Source organism: Lissotriton helveticus, chromosome 7 (genome assembly GCF_964261635.1).
Source record: "Lissotriton helveticus chromosome 7, aLisHel1.1, whole genome shotgun sequence".
Classification (NCBI taxonomy): Eukaryota; Metazoa; Chordata; class Amphibia; order Caudata; family Salamandridae; genus Lissotriton; species Lissotriton helveticus.
The window spans coordinates 390,677,486-390,702,525 of NC_136068.1; the positions used below are offsets into that span (position 1 = coordinate 390,677,486).

Genomic DNA, 25,040 nt, shown 5'->3' on the forward strand with positions numbered 1-25,040 from the left:
CGGTGCGGAACTTCCCTCCTCCATGGCGGTTCCCCACCCTCACTGTGCACCCAGCAATATGACTCTTGTTTTCCCCCTCCTTTTCTTGTTCGCCCTCTCATTGGTCACAGCCCTTCTAGCTTTAGCACTGGCGGGGTCATATGGTTCTGAAGTCCAGCCATCAGCAGCAGTCTCTCAGGGGCCCTGCCAGCATCAAAGTCCAGCGTGACCTTTGAGTCGTGCGATGTGGTGTGCTGCGATATTCCCTCAAGAACTTGCACAATGCCACTTCAGGGTCAGCCTGTTCAGACACCGCAATTCGTAGGACCATGTTGAGTTTCTGCATGAAGCGTTCTGCTTCTCCGTTGGCTTGTGGCCACTGAGGCGTGATGCGGCAATGATGCACTCCTAGGCGCTACAGCATGTTCCTGAACTCTGTTCCCTGAAAAGGTTTTAATCTCGTGAGGTAGCCCGAATAGTGCAAATGTTTTCTAACACCGGTCGGAGATCGGCAAAAGATGTGGATGCAATCACCTCCACGATGGGGTATTTGGAGAACGCAACAATTATCACTGCTGTTGTCCGGCCATCTGGAAAACTTCTTAAGTCGAGACTGATGCGTGCCCACAGGGACGTGGCCGGCCGGGTCTTCGGTTATGACGGGGGTTGGACATTTTTGACTGCTCGTGAGCTGGCCAGGTCTGCAGTTCCTTACTAGTGTGTCAACGGCGGCCTCAAGACCTGGGAACCACACTTTTTCTCTCATTCGGGATTTCATCCAGGCGGTCCCTTGGTGCCCCCCGTGGGCTAGGGTGGTGGCACGTTCTTGTAAGCTTGCTGGAATGACTAAGCAGGATCTTCTTAGGATTACTCCATCGAACGCCGTGATCAGCTCGTCTCTTATTTTCCAAAGTTTTCCCAGTCGGTCCTGGTCTGTTTGGTTCCATCCGTTCACCCCGCGTAGGAAGTCTTCCCATGACCCTTTCTTGAGTGCTTGTGGTGCTCGCATGAGCACGGCGTCGGTGCTAGTCTCTTGCCTGACTTCGTCGAGGGTGAGAGCCTGTGGGCAGGCCCACTGGAATATCTTGTCCACATACTCCTCAGTCTTTGGTTCATGGTTGCCAGCATCGGTCACTGCTTCTGGTGGGTGTTGTAACAAAAAGTCAGCCGTGTTTTTTGCCCTGGGTGATAGACCACTTCCATTTGGTACTGCTGCAGTTGGATTGCCCAGAGCTTGATCCGAAGCGGGGGATGAGGTGCAGTGCCCCTGAACGGTATACACCCGTTACAACGGATCTTTTACTCCGCACTACCATTACAACGCGACCATTACTCCGCATACCATTACAACGCATTGCGCTGGGGGGCGCTCTAGGATAGGGAATAAGTATAATTTACTATCCAACACCTTCCCTAGGGTCCACGGGGACTGGAGTTAGAATAGTAAATTATACTTACCACTATCCAGCGCCCCAAGGCGCTATGCGTTGTAACGGTATGCGGAGTAAAAGTCGCGTTGTAATGGTCTGCGGAGTAATAGTATGCGTTATAACGTCATACATCCCCCTGAACAATGAAACTAGAGGCTGATGGTCCGTCAACACTCGGAAGGGGTGCACGCTTACGTACAGATGGAAGTGGTTGCACGCCCACTTGATGGCCAGTGCTTCCCTCTCAATTTGGGAGTATCTGGCTTCAGTTGGTGTAAGAGCCAGTAGGGTCCACTTTCCCGGTTCTGTCTCTTGAGTCAGAAGTGCTCCGAGCCCCACCGGGCTGGCGTCCACTATGAGTTCGGTCAGCCGGGAGGGTGTCAAAGTACGCCATCATTGTTTTTCCCAGGAGTGCTGCCTTGATTTTCTGGAATTTAGTAAATATTGGGGTTGAACCCATATAGTCAGTGGGACCTGGGTATTTATTCGGTATAGGAAAAAGGGGTCCCAGACAAAACACAACAAATTCCACAATTCAAGGTATAATACGTGGGATTATTTCACAAAAGGCCGAGTCAAGGTGCAAAGTGTTTTAATTTTCACAGCACCTGTGCTAAACATTCATTAGCTCATTACTCATAACATGGATAAACACATATTAAACACAATTTCAATAAGCCCAAAGAACGGGGAGAGGGAGAGGGAAGTGCAAGGGGGAAAAAATTAACATTTCTTGCTAGTTAGACATCACTGTTTCAAAAAACATATTTACAATTACGTGTGACCATTTTTTGAAAATCACAAGAAAGAATACACAGATCCCCAAGCGTGGGGTCTACACCAGTGTGTAAGAAAACAACATCATGTTTTGTTTTGTTTTTGTGTCTTTTTGATACAGAATCTCCTATTTGGCTGTATACATTAAACCATTCCGTGGGAGTTCAAAACAGTAGAGAAGTCTACGTTTCGACCCTAGATTGTAGGACAGTGTATCCTTACTAGGCGGGTCTTCGTCAGGACGTGAGGGAAGGGAAGGAGTGTAGGGCTGTTCCTAAAGGTGAAAATAGAAAAGACTTTAAAAAAGGTCTCCGAAGGGAGTCCCTATATGATACATCAAAAGCGACAAAATTAAAGACAAAATAATTCCTCAGAGAGTTCGTGGTTGACAAGGAGGTATGAAAAACGTGTTACCTGCTCAGGAGTCATATAAATTCCTGTTAACACATAGTTCTGGCCAAAGCCGGGCGGAGTGGTGGATCGTTAAAAAATCAGCTGTATCTGGGGGCCAAATAATGAAGAAAGGGGACCATCATTGAATGTGCTAATCACCCACGGTTGTCTGAAAACATTACAAATATTAGAAGAACACTAGGCCGTTAGTCCTACCTCTAAAACGTTGCTGTGTAGGATCAAGGTGCGTGTATCAAAAGGCAATTAGGACACTTAATTAACAACTCACCCGCGATAACACCAGTCTCGCCGCATGCGAGGTTACAAATTGGCCTCCGTATCCTAGGCAGCACTTCCTGATTCTTCTTTTTAATTTTAATGGTGGACCTTGGACTCGAGCACACCGCCGCCCTTTAAGAATTATCCTCTGACCGCAATTGATTATTTGCTGCAAGGTTCCCTCTAATTCAGAGGTACGATTTCAGGCTAATATATATTTTGATGTACAAACGTCCATATTCTGGCGCATATTTACTGAATGCCACTCCCAATTTTGTTTGGCCCTTAGACTTAAAATTGGACCCTGAACAGAATAGACGCTGACTCGCATTTCAGCGTTACCATGTTATCGCGGGTGAGTTGTTAATTAAGTGTCCTAATTGCCTTTTGTGCTTAGACGCCTGTGGGACAGGCAACTGAGCAATGGATATAAATTTTCTTAAGACGTGTATACTAATTTGGCTCCTCCATACCTCACAGATCCACTGCTGAACCATGATTTGTATGGACCTAACTTCATTGTATTGATACACGCACCTTGATCCTACACAGCAACGTTTTAGAGGTAGGACTAACGGCCTAGTGTTCTTCTAATATTTGTAATGTTTTCAGACAACCGTGGGTGATTAGCACATTCAATGATGGTCCCCTTTCTTCATTATTTGGCCCCCAGATACCGCTGATTTTTTAACGATCCACCACTCCGCCCGGCTTTGGCCAGAACTATGTGTTAACAGGAATTTATATGACTCCTGAGCAGGTAACACGTTTTTCATACCTCCTTGTCAACCACGAACTCTCTGAGGAATTATTTTGTCTTTAATTTTGTCGCTTTTGATGTATCATATAGGGACTCCCTTCGGAGACCTTTTTTAAAGTCTTTTCTATTTTCACCTTTAGGAACAGCCCTACACTCCTTCCCTTCCCTCACGTCCTGACGAAGACCCGCCTAGTAAGGATACACTGTCCTACAATCTAGGGTCGAAACGTAGACTTCTCTACTGTTTTGAACTCCCACGGAATGGTTTAATGTATACAGCCAAATAGGAGATTCTGTATCAAAAAGACACAAAAACAAAACAAAACATGATGTTGTTTTCTTACACACTGGTGTAGACCCCACGCTTGGGGATCTGTGTATTCTTTCTTGTGATTTTCAAAAAATGGTCACACGTAATTGTAAATATGTTTTTTGAAACAGTGATGTCTAACTAGCAAGAAATGTAAATTTTTTCCCCCTTGCACTTCCCTCTCCCTCTCCCCCTTCTTTGGGCTTATTGAAATTGTGTTTAATATGTGTTTATCCATGTTATGAGTAATGAGCTAATGAATGTTTAGCACAGGTGCTGTGAAAATTAAAACACTTTGCACCTTGACTCGACCTTTTGTGAAATAATCCCACGTATTATACCTTGAATTGTGGAATTTGTTGTGTTTTGTCTGGGACCCCTTTTTCCTATATTGATTTTCTGGAAGGCGTCCTCTTATCCTTGACCCACGTTGCATCTTTCTTCGTCAAAGCCCTCAGTGGCTCTGCCAACGTGGCTAGATTAGGTATGAACCTTCCATGGTAAGTGGCCATGCCAAGGAAGCTTCGAACCTCCGAAGCTGTCTTCGGGGCAGGGGCCTGCAGGATGGCCTGTGACTTCTTTGGGTCTACCATGACTCCGTCCTGACTGAACACGTATCCGAAGAAGTCAATCGACTGTTTGAAGAATGGACACTTCTCCCGGTGGAGGGTGACTCCGTGTTCCGCTAGACACTGAAGCGTGGTGCAGAGATGGAGCTGGTGTTCATCCACGGTTTCCGAGTGTATCAGAATGTCATCACTGACATTTAGCACTCCAGGGAGTCCAGACAGTAGCTCTCGAATGGTGTTCTGGAATATTTCCGCCGCTGACGTAATTCCAAAGTTCAGCCTTCAGTAACGTCGAAGCCCGATGTGGGTCGAGAAGGTCGTAATATACCTACTCTCCTCGGCCAACCTCAACTGATGATACCCCGCGTTCAGGTCGAGCTTGGAGAACCATTGGGATCCCTTCAGGTCAGCTAGGATGTCATCAACGGTCACGGTAGAGTGCCTTTCGCGTTTAAATGCCTGATTGGGCTAACACATGTCGATGCACATTCAAATCTTGCCGGGTTGTTTGGACTTTTCTGCGATGACCATGGGTGGGTGTTGTCCCTGTGACCTTCCTGATGACTCCTAGTTGTTCGAGGTGTTGGAGCTCCTTCTTGACAAGTGGCCTGAGATGAAATGGCACTTGTCTATGCCTCAAAGCTACCTTTTTCACAGCTTTGTCAATATGTAGTTTGAGCGGGGCCTTCTGGAAGCATCCCAGTAGTTCGTCTATCTGTAGGTCTCGGACTGCGTTGGCAAAAGTGACCAGGCCAAGGTTTTCTGTCCTGTGGCTCCCTACAAGAATGTCCGCCTCTCTGTCGATCACATGGAACGTGGTAGTGACTTCTTGACCTTCTGCCTTCACCTGGACCACCATCTTTCCCTTGAGTGGCAGTGGCGTCTGTCATATGTGAGAGTTTGTACGTGTGACGGAGACAGTGCGAGTTTCGGGTTTAGCCGTTTATACTGCTGGGACCCCATCACATTGACGGAAGTGCCGGTGTCAATGAGCACTGTGACCTCAGACCCGGCGATGTTGATGGTGCAAGTGGGCTGTGGCCACCTCTTCCGCTTCAGATTGCTGGCGAACGAGATGAGGTAGCAATCGCCTTCCTCACCTGTTGACGAGTCCTCCAGATATTGCCTTGGTCGCACAGCCATGCGGGTGAGCTTCGGGTTTTCTGACCCTTCGAGTGAGAGGTGTCTCATTGCCTTTGATGGGGGCTATCGCCCTCTGGTCCAGCTGCCTTGCGCTCCTCCTCTGCATACCACTGCGAAGGGGTTTGGGATCCCGCACCTGGAGCATGTTAGCCCTTGTGCTGGGTATTTCTTTTGAGGGTGTTCTTCTTTGCCACAATACCCACACCCTGATCCTTGCATGATTCTCCCTGGCCTTTGGCCACGATTACCTCGGGTTTGGTTGCAGACTGCATCCGCTCTTTCCGTTTTTACCATCACCGGCTTTTCTACCTGCTGGGTTAGCGCATCCTCTATCGCTGTTGACCTGGCATCGGACAGATCATGTGACCTAGCTAGGATGAGAATGTCCTCCAACGTGATGCATGGTTGACACAGGATGAGGGTCCAGAGGTTCTTATTTCGGCACCCTTGGATCATCTGGGCCCACACTTCTTTGTGCTGGCCCTCATCCGTGCACTTGCTTGCTAGCTCAAGCAGCCGCTCGTGGAAAGCATCCATCGACTCCCCTTCTCTCCGACGTGCCTGCCTCAGTTTGAACCTCTCGTAGTCGGCGTTCAGTTGGGGGTCAAAGTGCGCATTTAGCGTTGCCACCGCCGCGTTGTAATCATCAGGCAGACCAGTGTTGGGTAGATGAACAAATAGCTTGTAGATCTCATCACCTGCAAAGTGTAATAGTAGGGGCCTCTTTACTGCGCAATCCGTCTCCTGCGTCGCCGTAAAGTAGTTGTTTAGTCAGCTTACCCAGAGTGCTCATCTGGGCGATGCTGTTGCGGGATCAATAAGTTCACTAAATGGGGGCAGGGCACTGATCTGGGAATGTTGTGGCACTTATTGCACTGGTGGGGGTCCTGGGTTGTGGGCCGCTTGTGCCTGGGCTGGCGCTGCCTGGGCCCCCTTGTCATTCATCTGCTTTTCACATTATGCTGAACTGTATGGCGATGTAACACTCCTTCTATCCCCTTATCTGAGTCTTGCCTTGGTTTGCTCATCCCCTCCTGGGTGTTATTGTCTTTCCTAGCTCGGACTTCCTTTTTTTTCCTTGTGTGGACAATGCTCAGTGTCTTTCTTTTTCCCCCTCTTGTGTGCAATGGCATTGTTGCTACGAGAACAAGTACCTTTCTCCAAGTTGCATGCCTTAGCGTGCCTCCTGCGTGATGCCCAGAGCAGCAGGGGCGATGACCAGGCCTCGATGTTGTTTAGAGGACAGCCGGCTCACTCTCCGTGCACACGGAGCTGATCGGTGCATCAGGGGGGGCGTCCACACATGCGGGCGCTACTGCGTGGGAGGCCTGCTGGGGATCGGGCCATCAGGACTTATCCATTGCTGCAGAGTGTGGCGTTCGCGGAGACAGCGGACCAGGTGAGACTCTGAGGCAGCAGTGAGACAGCGCTGCTGTCTGAGAGGCGTGACGGCGCTGGGGCTCTCACCGTGCCAGGGCTGCAGGCTGCTGCTCGCTGGTTCAAATCCGGCGTCTTCCAACCGCACTTACCCTTCGCTGACGTGCTGCCACAGAGGTGTAGGGATTCGAGAGGCGTGGCTCGGACGCCGACGCAAGATGGCGGCTCCGATTTAGCTCCGCTCGATCGCGGTGCGTTTTCCACATCAAAGTGTCTCTAATTCGCGCTAAAAGACCCTACACTTCCTGTCCCGCCGAAATGAAGTGGCGGTGAATATTTATGAATCCTCTGACATCGTCCTGGAGCCATTGAACTGCAGCTGTAATTGTCGTCTCAGCAAATCGCGAACGGCCGCCATTTTGTTTTCACGGCATTCCCGCTCCGTTTTTCTGAACATAAATGCGCTCCTGAAGTGATTTACAATGCTTATGTGGAGATTTCTTCATAGACTTTGCTCATAATGCCTGCTGGTGTCCTCAAGTAAGCCTCATGCATTTTTCTGACAAACAAAGTCGTTTTTTGTAGACTTCCATGCCTGTATTCTGGAGTCTCTCTCAGGAAATATCATTTGTGGTGCTAGTCACTTCCTCTTTAGTGCTTTTTGCCACAATTCTCTTGTCATGTTCCCATTTTTGTTTGAGAGAGCCTGCTAAATATGTTGATGACATCCTCATATAGTGGCTGGCTCTCAGAACTATGCTGAAATATTTTTCTCAATGACTGTTCCAAATACAAGGTATACTGCTCAGCGTCTGACTTTGTGGTAACGCATTGCTTTTCATTGGGATATATAGATGTTTGCTGCTTACCAGTTTCCAGTTATTTATATGCTTTCTCCTCCTGGTCATCACACAGGGGATTATATGTCATGCTTCATCTTTGAATAAGTGAACCTACGTAACATGATGCTGTTATCTTAATATAGTGCTGTGGGCTACTTTCCAGTGATTTGTACGCTTACTCCTTCTGGTCAGCACATTAAGAAGTGGTTCTTGTTCCTGCATTTCTTTAAGCATATGGGTCGTCTTCGTCCTGCTTTATTTACGACGCGCCGACTTCTTCATCAGCCTACAATGGTCACTGAGCATCCTAAAGCTGCATCAAAGGTGCAAAACCAAAAAGACACAAAAATGACCCACCTTCTCCTATCCTTCCTCACAAACCCAGTTCTAGACTCTATTGTAGATGAGGTGCGTGGTCTCCAACTTTTTATGTCCACTACAAATGAGAAATTAAAGCAAATAGAAGACCGCTGGATTGTTATGGAGGGAAAGGTGCTGGAACACGAACAACGTGTGGGAGATCTTCAAGATATCCCTGTTAAAATTCCTATATTAGAACAGGAAATCCACAAGTTGAAACTCCACACAGAAGATCTCAAAAATCGTAATAGAAGGAATAACCTACGTCTTTATGGCCTTCCGGAAAATATTGAAAGGTCAGACATGGTATCTTTTTTTTTTGCAGAAATTTCTGCCAGAACTTTTAGGTCTTCAGTCATCATCACCTTTGAATATACAACGCGCGCTTCGGCTGGGCCGCATTCACCCTAACTCCAACAAGCCATGTGGATTCATAATGCTCTTCCTGGAATTCACTGAACTCATGCATGTTTTAAAGGCTGTAAAACGTAAACGTCGTCTTACTTGGTCGGGCCACAATATCTTCATCGCTCAAGATATCTCCAGTGCAACAAACGCTCGCTGTAAAGAATTCCTGGCTCTTCGTCCACATGTGAGACACTTACATATCCAATATGTCATTCTCCATCCTTGCCTCTGCAAAATTACACATGAGGGAAGCTCTCGCTCATTCGACGATCCTGAGAAACTCAGACTCTTTCTAAACAACGTCTCTTCTCGTAACATGAACACTAAAGCTTAACTTCTCTCTTTTGTAACAAGTTGATATCTATTGTTCTAAAGATTTATATGCTCTGTTATTCGATTATTTCTTTACCTTCTTTACCTTTCTAACACCCTTCACTTTGTATCCTATTTAATATACTTTGATTATCTACATTATTCTGTTCTTTTTACTATTTTTTCTCCACTTCTTTTTTCTTTTACTTGTTTTTTTCTTTTTTCTTTAGGAGGCCTTTTCTTACCTAATCTCTCCATCCACCGTTTGATGTTTTTGGCATCACCATGCTCCTCTTATGCTGGTTGCTGTTCTCTCTTCAGATCTGGACTCTTTTCCTTGATCTGTTTACTCTTTTTGTATATCTCTCTTCTCTCTTTCTTTTCTCTTCTCTCTTTCTTTTCTCTCTTTCTCTCTTCCTCTATTATCCCCTGGTTTTGCTACTCTTTTGTTCTGGTGCATTTTAATTAATGTTCTTTTGTTTAAATAAGTATCCTTCATTATATTATTTTGTGTGCTTTTTTCTTCTATTTTGTTTCCTGTTGCTTATATCTATTATCATTAACGGTTGTTGTATATTTTGTTTTCTGTATTCTCCTAATAAGTGTTTTTTTGTTTCCAATTATTCTCCTGCAGTGTATCACCTCCATTCATGTCTTGCCCTCCCTTACCTCCATTATGTGTAATGTTGTCACATGGAATGTTTGTGGTTTTGGAAACCCCGTCAAAAGACAAAAGGTACTCACTCAACTATCTAAATTAAATTCTTATGTCTCATTTATTCAAGAAACGCATTGTAATGATGTAGAATCACTTACATTAAAAAGACAATGGGTGGGTCAATTTGTTTATTCTCCTGCTTCCAACCAGAAAGGTGGTGTTGCTATTTTATTTCATAAATCGATTCATGCACAAATTTTATCTACGCAATGTGATAATGATGGATGCTGGGTGATGGCTAAGGTTGTTATTCAAAACAAAGAACTTGTTTTACTGAATATTTATGGCCCTGTCAAACCAGACCCAGATTTTTGGAATAACATTAAGGGCCCGATGTAGGAGCCCTAATACCGGTCGGAAACGGCCGAATTCGGCCGTTTCCGACCGGTATTACGGTTTTCTTATGTAGGGGGCTACAGAAGTACAGATTCGGTAATTTTACTGATTCTGTACATTTACCGAATCGGTAAATGTACAGAATCGGTAAATAGAGATGTAGGTGGCACTCTGAAGAGTGCCACAGGCCTTCAAGAGTCGGTATTTTATCACCCAATCCAATTGGGTGGTAAAATACCGAATCCAGGTGTGCATGCACATCTGTGCATGCACACCTGTGCCATGTGACACACAGACATGCCCTTAGGGCATGTATGTGTGCCACATGGCACACAAGCCTCTAATTGGGGTGCTAGAGGGTGTCAAAGTGACACCCCCTGCACCCTTGCAAGAATAGGTAATTACCGAATCGGTAAATACCGATTCGGTATTCCACATTGATTCCTATGGGCTTCAAGGCCCATAGGAATCAATGGGGGATACCGATTCGGTATTTACAGAATCAGTAAATACCGAATCTTACAGATTCGGTATTTACTGAATCAGAATTACCTACATTCCCCCCCCCTCTAATTTACCACTTCTTAAATACCGAATCGGTATGATTCGGTATTTGAGAAGTGGTAAATTAGACATACTATCCTCTATTGATGTTCCAAATATTATTGTTGCCGGAGATTTTAATCAATGGTTAGGCCCATTCTCAGATAGACAATCCAAATGCAAATTTAATCCTGATAAAACTCATAAATCCTTTCAATCTGCCATTGCCTCCCATTCATTATATGATGTCTGGAAGACATGTAACCCTGATACACTTGAATTTACTTTTTTCTCCAATGTTCATCATACTCGTTCTAGAATTGATTATATTTTAGTCAGTAGGTGTTAGACCTGTCAGCCCTAGGGTGGTCTTTCCTGGTGATTTTTTTGCCCTGGCCTCATTTTTTCCACCTATTTTTTGTTGGCCCTTAGGTCTTCGGGCACCTTTTCACAGCTAACCTATGTTAGGGTGCAGGTGCTCTCTACTTTCAACATGGCTGCCACTGGCCCCTGCTACTGCACCGTGGTCTTTTTAGTGTAGCACCCTAGTTGCCAGGAGCAGGCTGGGTCCCCATACATTGTTGGAACACCAGCCACCCAGCCCCTGTACATAGTTAGAGTGGGGAAGCTCCTGGAACCTTCTAGAAGGAAGGCGGACCTGACTTTTCCCGCCTTAGAGAGTGGTCACCTGACCTGGGCATATATAAGCCAGGGAGGGAACTTTTTCCAGTCAGTTGGGGCATCACTGACCTGGGGAACCCACGCAGGAGTTTTAGGCGGGAGGGCCTAGTGAGGAACCTATGCTACTGGGAGTGACAGGATTTAGGTGCTGCCTCTTAAGCTCAGTGAGGTGTCCAAAGCTAGCCCCCTGATCTGGCCCAGTGGTAGGGAACCCCAGGGCCCATCTGCAGTGACTGAGGAGAAATTCTTCAAGCCTTCAACTCATTCATCCCCCCCCTCTTCAACTTCAAGAAACAAGCAACTAAGGACGCAGAACCATCCAAGCGCCAAGAAACCTACTTCATGAGACCAGGTACTGGACTGAGCTGCCCTGCGCATTCCCTGCCTTCAGCTGGGCCTACCTGTCTCCCCCTGTCTGAACTGAATGACAAGCGCTATAAATTGCCCCATCCTGCCTGCAGATCTGACTGACTAACTTGTGGAGCGCTGTAATCTGCCCTCCTGCCCAGCACGGTGTCAGATCCTGCCTGCCCTGTCAGGAATCGTCGAAATTGCCTTCCTGCCCTGCCGGCACCTAGCGCTGAGAAGCGCCGCCAAGCTCTGTACCTGGCCGCCTGGGGAAGCCCCCTCGTCACTGCGGCATCAGCGCCGCCCACGCGACGCCACTGAGGCCCTGCTGGCCCGCCCTGGGGCTGCCCACTTTTACGCTGTGTCCAGCGCCGTGTTTGCCCCCTCGGCGGCCCTCGGTGCCAGGAGAGGGACGCCGCATTGAAACTGACAGGCCGCGCTAGGCCTGAAGCCTACTTGGAGCCCGTCACGTGAGCGGGAGCACCGCCACGTCATCGGCCGCGCCCCCGCCCAAGCTGCCTCGCCATTGGCTGTTCCCACCGGGCCCCGCTGACAAGGCCCGGCGCTTGGGGAAAGCCGTGTCTCCCCTCCGAGGGGGACGTGGAGCCAGAGAGCCCCCGGTGGAGCCTTCCCCCCTGATCTCGCTCTGGCCCCGGCACCTGGTGCCCGAAGCCCATCCGGCACAGCGCTGGGCCGAGTGAGGCCCTGGAAGGGTCGAACACCCCTTTCCCTCACCATCGACTACGCAAGGGCCCCGGAGGGCCGAAGAATAGAGGTAACCCCCTGGGGAGGAGGGCGGTAGGCCGAGTGAGGCCCGAGGTCGCCCCTTCCCCGGGGTTAACTGTGACTGGCCCTGTTGGCCCCCTTTCTGAATGTGCCTCATTGCATTATTCTTCGTGAGCCATATTTACAAGCCTACATTATTCTTCGTGAGCCATATTTACAAGCCTGCATTATTCTTCGTGAGCCATATTTACAAGCCTGCAAGAGTGAAAGTGTACCATGTTTACAAGCCTCTTAATGAGGGGGAGAGTCACTTCACTGTACTGAATTTTCTTGCAGAGGTGGACTTCCATAACACTTTTGATGCTCTGATCTGGGTCGCAGCCGACCCGCATTCACAAGAAGAAAGGCTTGTCACAAACGACTAAAGGCTGTGTTCTTTGAGGTTCTTTGTTAGACTGATAAGTACTTGCTGATATGTTTCATTCCTTTCTAGGAAAAGCGTCCATGAGAGGTTTGATGTGCTACTTAGATGCATTATAATTGTCGCTTCTTGTAGGATCCTCCAGGTTTATACCATTACCCCTTTGCCTGTCCAAGAGTCTGATTCGACAGGCGGGGTCAGTTAAAGTTTCATTGCATAGATGAGCTGGCTGTAGTTTTAATGAAAAGCCTTACCGAAATGTTTATTCTTCACAGGAAATGCAAACTGCACGTGATACATGGAATGTCTTAATGAAATGCTTATCTGAAATGCTAGTGAATTATCAATGCCTCGCTCTAATTGAAAGCCTATATAAAAGATCTTGATTTTTCAAATACAACATCTGGTGTGGTCTCCATTATTGCGCCACTGTGTGTTTTATTGGATGTGTGTGTTAAGTGGCTGCTTTACACAAAAGCCCCTGGCCGCCTTCCTGCTCGAGCCATGCTACCCCCCGGAGAACTGGCGGTCCCAGTTCTTACAGTAGGCCACTACTCCATTCCATTCAATCCTCTGAGATTGGATGTATTTTTATTTCAGATCATGTCCCTGTTTTTTCTGTCATTAACCTCTCACTTAGCCCCTCAAAATGTAGTCGATTGAAACCTAATGATTTTTTGTTATCAGACAATGCTTTTGTTACTGAAGCTACTACCTTTATTAATTAATATTTTACCATTAATAACCCTTTGGACACCTGCATTACTAATAACTGGGATGCCTTTAAGGCTTTCTTCCATGCCTTTGTTATTTCATACTCACCAAAAAAGGAGAAAACTGCTAAAGCCAAGTATGACATTTTATTACAGCAACTTAAACTGTTGGAACATAACTATTTTTCTTCTAAATCCTCCTCTGCTCTTCATGAATTGATTAAAGCCAAATCTGCTCTTAACAAACTTGCCTTGATTGATGCATGTAATGTTCTTCTTAAAATTAAGTCTAAATATCATGGTGGTCAAAATAAAGCTAGTAAGATGTTGGCCAATTACTTAAAAATTAAATCTGAATGTAAAAATATAGGCCCTATTCGAAATGAATCCACTAATATTTTGGCATCCCCTTATGAAGACATTGCTTCTGCTTTTCATGAATATTATCAATCATTATAATCTGATGATACAAATCCCTCTGCTCAAAATTTACATACCTTTTTTTCGGGCCTCCCTAGTCCTCCTTTACTTCCTGATAAATTTGAATTACTAGAAAGTGAGGTTACTCTTCAAGTGATAACAGAAGCCATCAAATCCCTAAAAAAAAAATCGAAAGCACCAGGTCCCGATGGTTTTTCTGATGAGTTTTTTTCTACTTTTTCCTCTATTTTTGCACCCAAACTTTTGGCCCTTTTTAACTCATTCATTGCTGACTCTAAAGCATCTAGCTCGGTAATGGAGGCCTTGATTGTCCTTATTCCCAAACCTGATAAAGATCACTCTCTATGTAAAAACTGTTGCCCTATTTCTTTAATCAATTATGACTGTAAGATATTTGCTAAAATCCTAGCCACTCGCCTTGAAAATATCATCCCATTTTTGGTTAAAACTGATCAAGCTGGTTTTGATAAGGGCAGATTGGCTTCGGATAATGCTCGTATGTTTGCTAATGTTATTTCCTTGGGGAAAAAGTACAAATCAACTCTTGCGGCATTGTCTTTAGATGCTGAAAAGGCCTTCGACAGTATTAATTGGCAATTTATGTTCAATACACTTTGGTTTTGGTTCAAATTTTATTTCTTATGTTAAAGTGTTATATTGTTTTCCTTGTGCTAGTATTTTTGTCAATAACCATTTTCTAAATATTTTCCATTGCATAGAGGCACACGCCAAGGTTATCCCCTATCGCCCCTGTTATTTGTATTATGTCTTAAACCTTTTCTTGAACGAATTCAAATTAATTCAGAAATCTCTGTTTTTTCACATAATTCTATTGAAACCAAATTGTCAGCTTATGCTGGTGACATCCTGGTATATATGTCTGATCCCAACCTCTCCCTCCCCCCTTTCATGGAGGAAGTTCAGCTATATTCTAGTATTTCCGGTTATAAGTTGAACTTCTCCAAAACAGAAGTCTTACCCTTAAATTCTCATTGCTATCAATATATGTTTAATAATACTAATTTTACCTGATGTCCTACAAAAATTTATTACCTTGGTATTTGGTTTTCCTCTACCACCATTAGTTATACATTTAATGTTCTTATTACAAAAATACAATCACTCCTTCTCTCTTGGTCTCCCCTTTATCTATCATGGTGGGGTAGGTTAGATACTATTAAAATGATGATTGTTCCCCATGTTCTTTATACATTATCCATGTTAACTTTTCGAATTCCTACTTCGTATTTTTCACAGATTAATTCTATCTGTACAAATTTTTATGGAATAATAAACACTCCCCGTATTGCTCTTATGAAACTTAAAATGTCCCAAAATGGAGGGAGGTGTGCGTTTTCCAGATTTAAAATCTTATCATTCTGTATTTTTAATTCGTCAAGTTTTTGCTTTAAGCTATGACTTTTCCGATACCCCCATTTCCCGTTGGATTGTATTTGAGCGTTCCCTATTAAGAGATTTTTCTTTTCACGATATAATATATATGTCCAATTGTTCTTTCATATCAGACAATCTTATTTTAAAATACTCTCGACAATTAATATGTAATATTTTTACTGATGGATTAGATCCATATCAATGTTTTTTGTCTTCCACTATTTGATATAACAAATGTATCAAATATAAATGTAAATCATTTTATTACAAGCATTGGAAGGAAAAGGGAATTATTTTTATTAATCAATTAATCCAACATAATTCTGTCATTCCCTTCCTGGAATTACAGTCTCAATATAATTTACCTGACTCATTTTTTAATGAATATCTTTTATTATCAACAGCTTTGAAGTCTTATTTATCTTCCAATAACTGCCCTTTAACTTCCCCATTTATCACTTCACCATTATATAAGGTCTCTCAGGAGCATAAACCTAAGGCTGCTTTTATTTCTAAGATGTTGTTATCTAATGTTACTGAACGCTCTAAATCCCCTGTCGAATTACTTTGGGAAACTGACTCATCAATATCTCTCCCAATTTCCTCTTGGGATAAATTATGGCTCAAGCTTTTTAAAACTTCGGTTGCTGCACGCATTACTCAATCCCTTTATTTTATTTATAGTAGAGCTGTTATTACCCCTGTTCATATATCAAAGTTTTCCCCCACTTCCTCTTCCCTTTGTTGGTCCTGTTCTGAATTTACTGGGACTTTACTTCATCAACTTTATGAATGTTCGAATGTATTAAAGTTTTGGCAATCTATCTGGTCTAAATGTATGACATATTCCATTAACTTTACAAAATGTTTTTCTAGGTTCCACCTCACCTGGTTTTGATGTTTCTAATCATATTACTTTGTTGTTTGATTTATTTATTGCTATAGCATTGAAAGTTATTTTATCCTGTTGGAAAGATAGTTCTAAATGATCATTATTAATGTGGTAGAACTTTGTTTGCGACGAACCCAGAATAGCTACTGTTTCTTCTCTTACTCTTTCTCAGAAAATTAAATCCGACCTACTTTGGCTACCTTTCACTTCCTATCTTTCTACACATGCACCTACTGCCTGGTTCTCTTTGTATTTGTGCCCGCCTTTTCTCTGCCATTGTCGCGCGCTGGAGCGTTTGCTTGCCTGTCTTCAGACCCTGCCTCATAGCGCTGGAAGCGCTTGCTTGCCTGCCCCCTGACTCTGCCTCTTAGCGCTGGAAGTGCTTGCATGCCTGCCCTCTGACTCTGCCTCATAGCGCTGGAAGCGCTTGCATGCCTGCCCTCTGGCTCTGCCTCATAGCGCTGGAAGCACTTGCTTTACTTGCCCTTTGGCTCTTCCTCTCTGCGCTGGAGCGCTTGTTTGTCTTTCCTTTTTCATTGTACCACATTGCGCAGGAGCGCTTACCTTGTGTTTCTTTCTGACATTTCCACACCGCGCTGGAGCACCTATTTTTTAGATTCTTTCTTTCGCGCAGGAGCGCTTGTTGACTTCTAGTCTGTGGTGCAGGAGGGCGATTTACTGTGGTGCATGTGCGCAGGTGTGCTATTGTTCTTTTCAAGGATGGCTACAGACATAATGAGGCCCTGATATGAGGTAATCAATTAATCCGCATGAGTGTATGTTTATTGACCACGAGAAAGGTTTGACTGGGTTGATTGTAACTAGTATTCCCTTGTCTCCCTGTCCAGCTGGTGTCCATGGTTACTCCAAACAGAGGGACATCCTCTACTGGCCTTCCCAACGTCATCCTACCATTTGTAACTACCTTCCCCGCTTCCATCTTCATCCTAGTTGGTTATCAGTTCCAGGTTGGGGTAAGGTGGGCGCGGGGGCGATAGCTCATGTCGCCTCTGCGAGATCTCTCCGCAAGAAACAGGTAAACTTGTGGGGTACCTGACACCTACATCTTAATCTCTTACTATTTCCTTCCCTCTACATTTGCTTATTCCTTTTTTCTTACTCCCTTTCCTTTAACCTCTCCTCTTCCCTTTCTTTCTTGTTTCTCTATCTTCTTTTCCAACCGCTTTGTATTTTCTCTTCTTTTGAATTTTTTGCTCACATTTTCTCTTCAAATTAATTGTTGTTATTTTATTCATAATACGTTCATTTGATTATTATATGTTACCTTTTTCTGAAAACGTAATAAAAAATTGTTAAACAAAAAAAAAGGTGTAGGGATTCGCACCTCGGGCTCCAACTCCCCGACAAGGGTGCCTGCTGCTATGTGCGGGCGTCGGTCACCCACCTCTCGTTGCAAGTGGGACGATTAGAGCGGGGTTTTGGGGACAGAGCCTAGCAAAACATGCAAAGACAGGACACAACAAACTCACTACTGGTATGGGCGGTGGACTTCCGCCTTTTTATTTTATACTCTCTGGCCACGCCTGGCCAGAGAGTGATACTTTGTGTGGAGGCCCATCCGGGCTGAAGGTCCAGGGTACGGCATGCTTTCAGCAGCAACTAGACCGCTACAGGAAGCACCATCCACCAGTCCAGCCTTCCTAGGCCGTCTGAGGAGCTTCCCTCTTCGGCTCGTCTCCCTGTGTAAGGCGCTCTCCCGCTGAGGACTTTATTGTGGCGTAGTGTGTTTACCCCTTGTGGCAGACAGAGGAGGATACAGCTCAAGAAAACCATGAAAAATTTACCAGTAAGATAAAGAAATGTGAAATAAGTGGCACATCTATTCTGGAAACTGCAAACTGTGCAGTTTGCATGTTTGCATTCACTAAATGTATCTGGAGTTGCTTTTCTCTCAGTTGTGCGGTTTGTCCCAATGCCACAATTTACGAGTTAAAAGAGTACGTTTTGTTCTGTTCATTAGAATCTAGGGAGTGATTTCAGGTGGTGTGTTTTTGTGGCTTCTTTCGCGGTAAAAGGGTGGCATCTGAGGCTTTTTCACCCAATCGCAAATTACAATTAATACATGATCACAATTACATTAGGAGAAGATGACTATTCAGATTTACTCATAGTCGGTAAGGTCCCTATTGTTTTCAAGCCAGTCGCATTTTACAACCACCCTTCAATTTTAAAAAAAAGAGCATTGAAAGGTTTGTAGCTGCTCAATTCAATACACAAGGGCAATTCATTATGTTAACGTTGTTGTTTTGACACAATTACACTGATTTTATTAATTATGCAAATTAAACAATTTCTGCAAAAAGCAATTACTTTTAAAATAATTCCCAAACAGTTGCTAGCGCAATTTTTTGAAAAACAAGAAAAAGACAAAGCAGTTTAAAAGCAAGAGTTTTAATTGGGGTAATTCCTTCAGTTAACAAAGGATAATGCAGTGTTAGTGAAGAAAGACTAACCCATTAGTGATTTACCATGAAAACTGCCAATTGAAGGTACAAGAATGTTGCTTTCGGGGTTTCATATATCTAAACCATGGGTACTCACAAACTTTCTGCCGGGGACAATATTACAGTAAGGTTTGTGACTGAGGGCCGCACCGGTAGGGGTGGCGTGAGTAGGGGTGGGGCTGAAGTTAAAAACATCAAACCTGTTTCAAAACAGACAATGCCGTATTTCAAAAGCAGATGTAACTACAAAGAGCACATTTTGATAATACATTTATATTAGCGAACAATAGCAATTTTAAGAGGCTGCATAGCTTCATACACACTTTGACCCCAATTCACTCACAGTCTCTCTCTCTCTGTCTGTCAGTATCTCCAGTCAGTCTCTCTCTGTCAGTCAGTCAGTCTCCTAGTCAGTCAGTCTCTGTCAGTCATTCTCTCTCTCTGACAGTCACTCTCTCTCTGTCAGTCAGTCCCTCCCTCTCAGTCAGTCCCTCCCTCAGTCAGCCAGTCTCTGTCAGTCTCTGTCTTTCTGTCAGTCAGTCTCTCTCCCAGTCAGTCTCTCTCCCAGTCAGCCAGTCTCTCTCTCCCTCTCCCAGTCAGCCAGTTCTCTCTCCCAGTCAGCCAGTCTCTCTCTCTCTCTCTCTCCCAGTCAGCCAGCCTCTCTCTCTCTGTCAGCCAGTCTCTCCCTCTGTCAGTCAGTCAGTCAGTCTCTCTCTCTGTCAGCCAGTCTCTCTCTCTCTCTCCCTCTCCCAGTCAGTCAGTCTCTCTCTCTCGCTCTGTCAGTCTTTCTCTCTCTGTCAGTCTCGCTCTCTCTCTGTCAGTCTCTCTCTCTCTCTGTCAGTCTCTCTATCCCAGTCAGTCAGTCTCTCTCTCTGTCAGTCAGTCTCTCTCTCTTAGTCAGTCTCACTCTGCCAGTCTCTCTCTCTCTGTCAGTCAGTCTCTCTCTGTCAGTCTCTCTCTGTCAGTCTCTCTCAGTCAGTTTCTCTCTGTCTCTCTCTCTGTCAGTCTCTCTGTCTCTGCCAGTCTCTCTCTGTCTCTGTCTATGGCTCTCTGTCAGCCAGTTTCTCTCTGTCAGTCAGTCTCTCTGTTCGACTCCCTCTATCAGTCAGTCTCTCTCTGTCAGTCATCTCTCTCTGTAATTCAGTCAGTCGGTCTCTGTCAGTCAGTCTCTGTCAGTCAATCAGTCTCAGTTAGTCAGTCTCTCTCTGTCAGTCAGTCTCTCTCTGCCAGTCTCTCTCTGTCAGTCTCTCTCTCTCTCTGTCAGTCAGTCTCTCTCTCTGTCAGTCAGTCTCTCTCTCTCTGTTAGTCAGTCTATCTCTCTCTCTGTCAGTCTCTCTCTCTCTGTCAGTCTCGCTCTCTCTCTGTTGGTCTCTCTCTCTCTGTCAGTCTCTCTCTGTCATTCAGCCTCTCTCTCTCTCTGCCAGTCAGTCTCTCTCTCTCTGTCAGTCAGTCTCTCTCTCTCGCTGTCAGTCTCTCTCTCTCTCTGTCAGTCTCTCTCGCTGTCAAACTCTCTCTCTGTCAGTCAGTCTCTCTCTCTCCGTCAGTCAGTCTCTCTCTATGTCAGTCAGTCTCTCTCTCTCTCTGTTAGTTAGTCTCTCTCTCTCGCTGTCAGTCTCTCTCTGTCAGTCTCTCTCTCTCTGTCGGTCTCTCTCTTTGTCAGTCTCTCTCTCTCTGTCAATCTCGCTCTCTCTCTGTTGGTCTCTCTCTCTCTGTCAGTCTCGCTCTCTCTCTGTTGGTCTCTCTCTCTCTGTCAGTCTCTCTCTGTCATTCAGCCTCTCTCTCTCTCTGCCAGTCAGTCTCTCTCTCTCTCTGTCAGTCAGTCTCTCTCTCTCGCTGTCAGTCTCTCTCTCTCTCTGTCAGTCTCTCTCGCTGTCAAACTCTCTCTCTGTCAGTCAGTCTCTCTCTCTCTGTCAGTCAGTCTCTCTCTATGTCAGTCAGTCTCTCTCTCTCTCTGTTAGTTAGTCTCTCTCTCTCGCTGTCAGTCTCTCTCTGTCAGTCTCTCTCTCTCTGTCGGTCTCTCTCTTTGTCAGTCTCTCTCTCTCTCGCTGTCAGTCTCTCTCTGTTAGTCAGTCTCTCTCTGTCAGTCTCTCTCAGTCAGTTTCTCTCTGTCTCTCTCTCTCTCTGTCAGTCTCTCTCTATCTGCCAGTCTCTCTCTGTCTCTCTCTAGGCTCTCTGTCAGACAGTTTCTCTCTGTCAGTCAGTCTCTCAGAGAGAGTCGAACAATCAGTCAGTCTCTCTCTGTCAGTCATCTCTCTCTGTAATTCAGTCAGTCGCTGTCTGTCAGTCGCTGTCTGTCAGTCGCTCTCTGTCAGTCGCTCTCTGTCAGTCGCTCTCTGTCAGTCGCTCTCTGTCAGTCTCTCTCTCTGTCAGTCAGTCTGTGTCAGTCAATCAGTCTCAGTTAGTCAGTCTCTCTCTCTGTCAGTCAGTCTCTCTCTCTGTCAGTCAGTCTCTCTCTCTGTTAGTCAGTCTCTCTCTCTCGCTGTCAGTCTCTCTCTCTCTCTCTCTGTCAGTCTCTCTCGCTGTCAAACTCTCTCTCTGTCAGTCAGTCTCTCTCTCTGTCAGTCAGTCTCTCTCTCTGTCAGTCAGTCTCTCTCTCTCTGTTAGTCTCTCTCTCTCTGTTAGTTAGTCTCTCTCTCTCGCTGTCAGTCTCTCTCTCTCTGTCGGTCTCTCTCTCTGTCAGTCTCTCTCTCTCGCTGTCAGTCTCTTTCTCTCGCTGTCAGTCTTTCTCTGTCAGTCTCTCTCTCTCTGTCAGTCTCTCGAGTCAGTCAGTCTCTCTCTCCCTCTCTCTCTGTCAGTCAGTCTCTCTCTCTCTCTGAGTCAATCAGTCTTTCTCAGTCACGCTCTTTCTGTCAGTCAGTCTCTCTCCCAGTCACAGTCTCTCCCAGTCAGTCAGTCTCTCTCTCTCCCAGTCACAGTCTCTCTCTCCCAGTCAGTGTCTCTCTCTCTCTGTCAGTCAGTCTCTCTCTCTCTCTGTCAATCTCTCTCTCTCTCTCTGTCAATCTCTCTGTCAGTCAGTCTCTCTCTCTGTCAGCCTCTCAGTCAGTTGGTCTCTCTACCTCAGTCAGTCAGTCTCTCTCTACCTCAGTCAGTCAGTCTCTCTCTATCAGCCAGTTTCTCTCTCTATCAGTCAGTCAGTCACTTTCTCTCTCTCTTAGTCAGTCAGTCTCTCTCTCTCTTAGTCAGTCTCTCTCAGTCAGTCAGTCTCTGTCTCTCTCTCACAGTCTCTCTCTCTCTCTCTCGCTCCCTCTCTCTCTCTCTCTCTCCCTCTCTCTCCCTCTCTCTCCCTCTCCCCCTCCCCATGGGTACATTACCTGAAGGTCCGTGGGCCACCAAGGAAGGCCTGCTGGGCCGCGGGGCATACTACGAGTACCACGGATCTAAACAAAAGTTTTAAGCCAACAAAACGGTTGACGTTTCGGCTCAAACCCTCTAAAGTTACAGACCATCATCAGAACAAAACAGTTTTTGGGAATCGCCATCCACCAGGCCTGCAATTATTATAAACCTAATGAGTACTGAGTATATGTTAGTAAAATCCAAGACTATTAAGTGCCTTTGTACATAAATTACCATGGCTTAAAGTCAATATCTTAATGCAGTAATCCATTCACTAAGGCATATCTCAAGACAACACCACGGACCAATAAAGTATTCGTATAAACCACTAGAAAAGAATGTGTGCAAGCCAGGATAATGAATTAAGAACTTGTCAAAATGCCACTATTCATTGGTTGTAGATCAAAAAGAGGAATGATTTATGTTGTGGCATGTGAATTGAGGATACAGAGATCTTGGCGTTCTTTCATCAAATGGCATTTCAATATGATTTGTAGAGGTCCTTCAAAAATGACAGAAAACGTTAAAGTAGAAAAAATCACTTGGATGATGTACTCATATATGACCCCAAAATAATTAAGGTAAGGGTAAAGCCACAAAGAAGAATAGAAAACAAGCATTGCCAAAGCCAATAGGTTGTGCCTTTGAAACTAATAGGTTCTGCCATTGCCTTTTGTTCGTGCTGTACAGAATGGACATTGCCAAGTTTGGCAATGATTTGCAGCTATTCTGTATATCAGCATGACTGTTGTGCAGCAGGACTAAAAATAATAATAAAGAAAGAGCTATGATGCATCCAACGCTAATGCATTTGCTTTCTAAAAAGTGCATTAGCCTTGGCTGCATCATAGCGCTTTTTTAAATCAGTATGACCCATTCCTCCTCTGCCACGTTTTACTAGCTGCCAGAATTTTTGCATGCTTTTCTCTTTGCTGGCCTCCAAAAGTTCCAACCACCTTGACCTGACCCAGGTCTTTTTCGCTAAAACTTGTGTATTTTTATACATTTTCCGTTTAATTTTGATATTTCCCAGATCTTTAGATCTGATAGTTTGAGTCAGTTTCTTAAACACTTCTCTGCATTGCTTATTATACCAATGATCATGCTTTGGGGGGGCCTATTACTGGTTTTACCAAACATCTCCTCGTGAACTTGAGTTATACTAGCATTCAGTTCAACCTGGGTAGAAAACCTTTGGAGGTCAACTAATGTGCTCTCTACTACGTCCTTCATCTGGGCAAGTGAACTTTCATTTTCTACAATCCTTGACCATTTGACCCTCCTCATATCGTTACACATAATAACGTCAGTGGTCACCATTGCAGAGTTTTGAGATTGTGCTGTTGCATGGCCTGAGACTGACATCTTTCGCAGGAGCGGGTTGTGATCACTTTAATTTCTAGGTCATACCTTCATATCAATAAGAGGTGACCAGTTTTCAAGGTTTATAAAGATATAATCAATACAACTGCTTCTCAGTCCGTTATAGTAGGTATGAGAGCCCATATGATCTCAGGATGTGCTCCTGTTTGCAGCCCTAACGCCCCTCTCCAAACTCAATGCTTTAAGCTGAAGGGCGGCCTCTGTCCATTTCCTTACTGGTGGCAACTCCAGTGAGGGGATACCCCAATGTTCATCTTCTTCGACACTGAGGTTGCTATCCTCGTAGTCGAGGGGCTCGAACGTAGTATTGAAATCATCTACTATAACCATGTTGTTTAAGCCTCTATTTTTATCTAGGAAGCTATTGAGTAAGGAAATTGTCGTAGACATTCTACCTCCCACATTACCTCTCGCATACACGTTAATCACCATTTGGTGTGGTGGGTGTTTAAAGCATAGAAGAATTGCCAAGACATCGGGGTGGTCGATCGGGATCTCCTCAATTTTAAAACAAGACCGTTGTCTAATCCAGATGGTGAGCCCACCTGAGGGTCTACCTTTACGCCCACCAAGTGCATGTTTTGAAAAATGAAGAAAGCCATGATGGTAAACTGGGTTGAGTGCCCATGTTTCCTGAAATGCCAGTATATCCTGATCCTCTATGAAGGCGATCCAGTCCAGAGATGACATCTTGGAAGGCAGGCCCGCTATGTTTCATGAGGCTAGTGCCAAATGCGTGAGATCCTGGTTAATGGAAATACTACAGGGAATAATCTGGGTGCGTTTTTCCATATCCTGAGGTAACTGAACAGGCTTATGATTTTCTAAGGGGCACAATGAATCAACCTGTAAAAGCCATTTGGCCCCTAAAGGCCCATCAGCCACGCCAGGCCCTCCGGTTCTACAGTTGACAGGCTGGATGGAACATCTCCTATCCACCAACCCAATATGTACCAGTTCCACTGGTTCCACTATTCGCGGTGGTGGAGGGAGGTTCATTGGGCATCAATCTATATTGTGTAGGGTAGAGGCCTCATTGCAAGATGTGACTAATTTGTTAGTTGTTTGGTTGGTAAGTCCAACCGGAGGATTGAGTTTCATCCTAATATTTGTTGAAATAAGATGTGATGTTCTCAAGTCAAAAGCCACTAAGTTCTCTACCATATCCGTGGATACGAGTGTAAGGCAAACATAATCAGTATTTTGGCCCAGAGGACTGAGCCTTTTGGCGGAAGATATATCTTCCCTGATTATGGATCTACGCTTCCATAAATGTCTTAGCCATTGGGTGCATTTATTAATTAAGGATTATTCGTCTTCCCGTAATTAGCCTGGAAGAGATTTTCGGGACATTAATCAAAAAATAATTGCATTTTACAAAACTAGTCAGGGGCCTCTCAGAGCTAGCGAATCTATTGGTTGGAAAAGTTCTGAAAGAGTGACCAGGTCGAAGAGTAATACATTGTTCTCTTCTAGGTCCCATGTTTTGCAAGCATGGGCCTCTCTACGCAACTCGAGTGTTAATAGTGGAAGACTAGTTTTGTAGGGCCAGAGTATATTCGCTTCTTCCAAAGAGTGTACTGTCCTGTGTTGTCACTAACATTACTTGTTATATCTGTGCCAGCCTTGGTTGGATCGCTGGGCTTGAGATGGTAGTCCATGGACTGTGTATCGATGGGTAGGTGTGTAGGGCGAGTGTGAGA

General features: G+C 45.0%; 1 protein-coding gene across 1 annotated transcript in view; it reads right to left on the reverse strand.

The window, feature by feature from the left end:
• Window positions 1–25,040, reverse strand: part of LOC144769100 (uncharacterized) — a 72,759-nt gene that overhangs the window by 21,121 nt on the left and 26,598 nt on the right. The window contains exon 2 of the mRNA XM_078653100.1: window positions 5,889–6,338. Within this exon, the coding sequence (XP_078509226.1) occupies window positions 5,889–6,338 (450 nt within the window). The remainder of the gene's footprint in view (window positions 1–5,888; window positions 6,339–25,040) is intronic.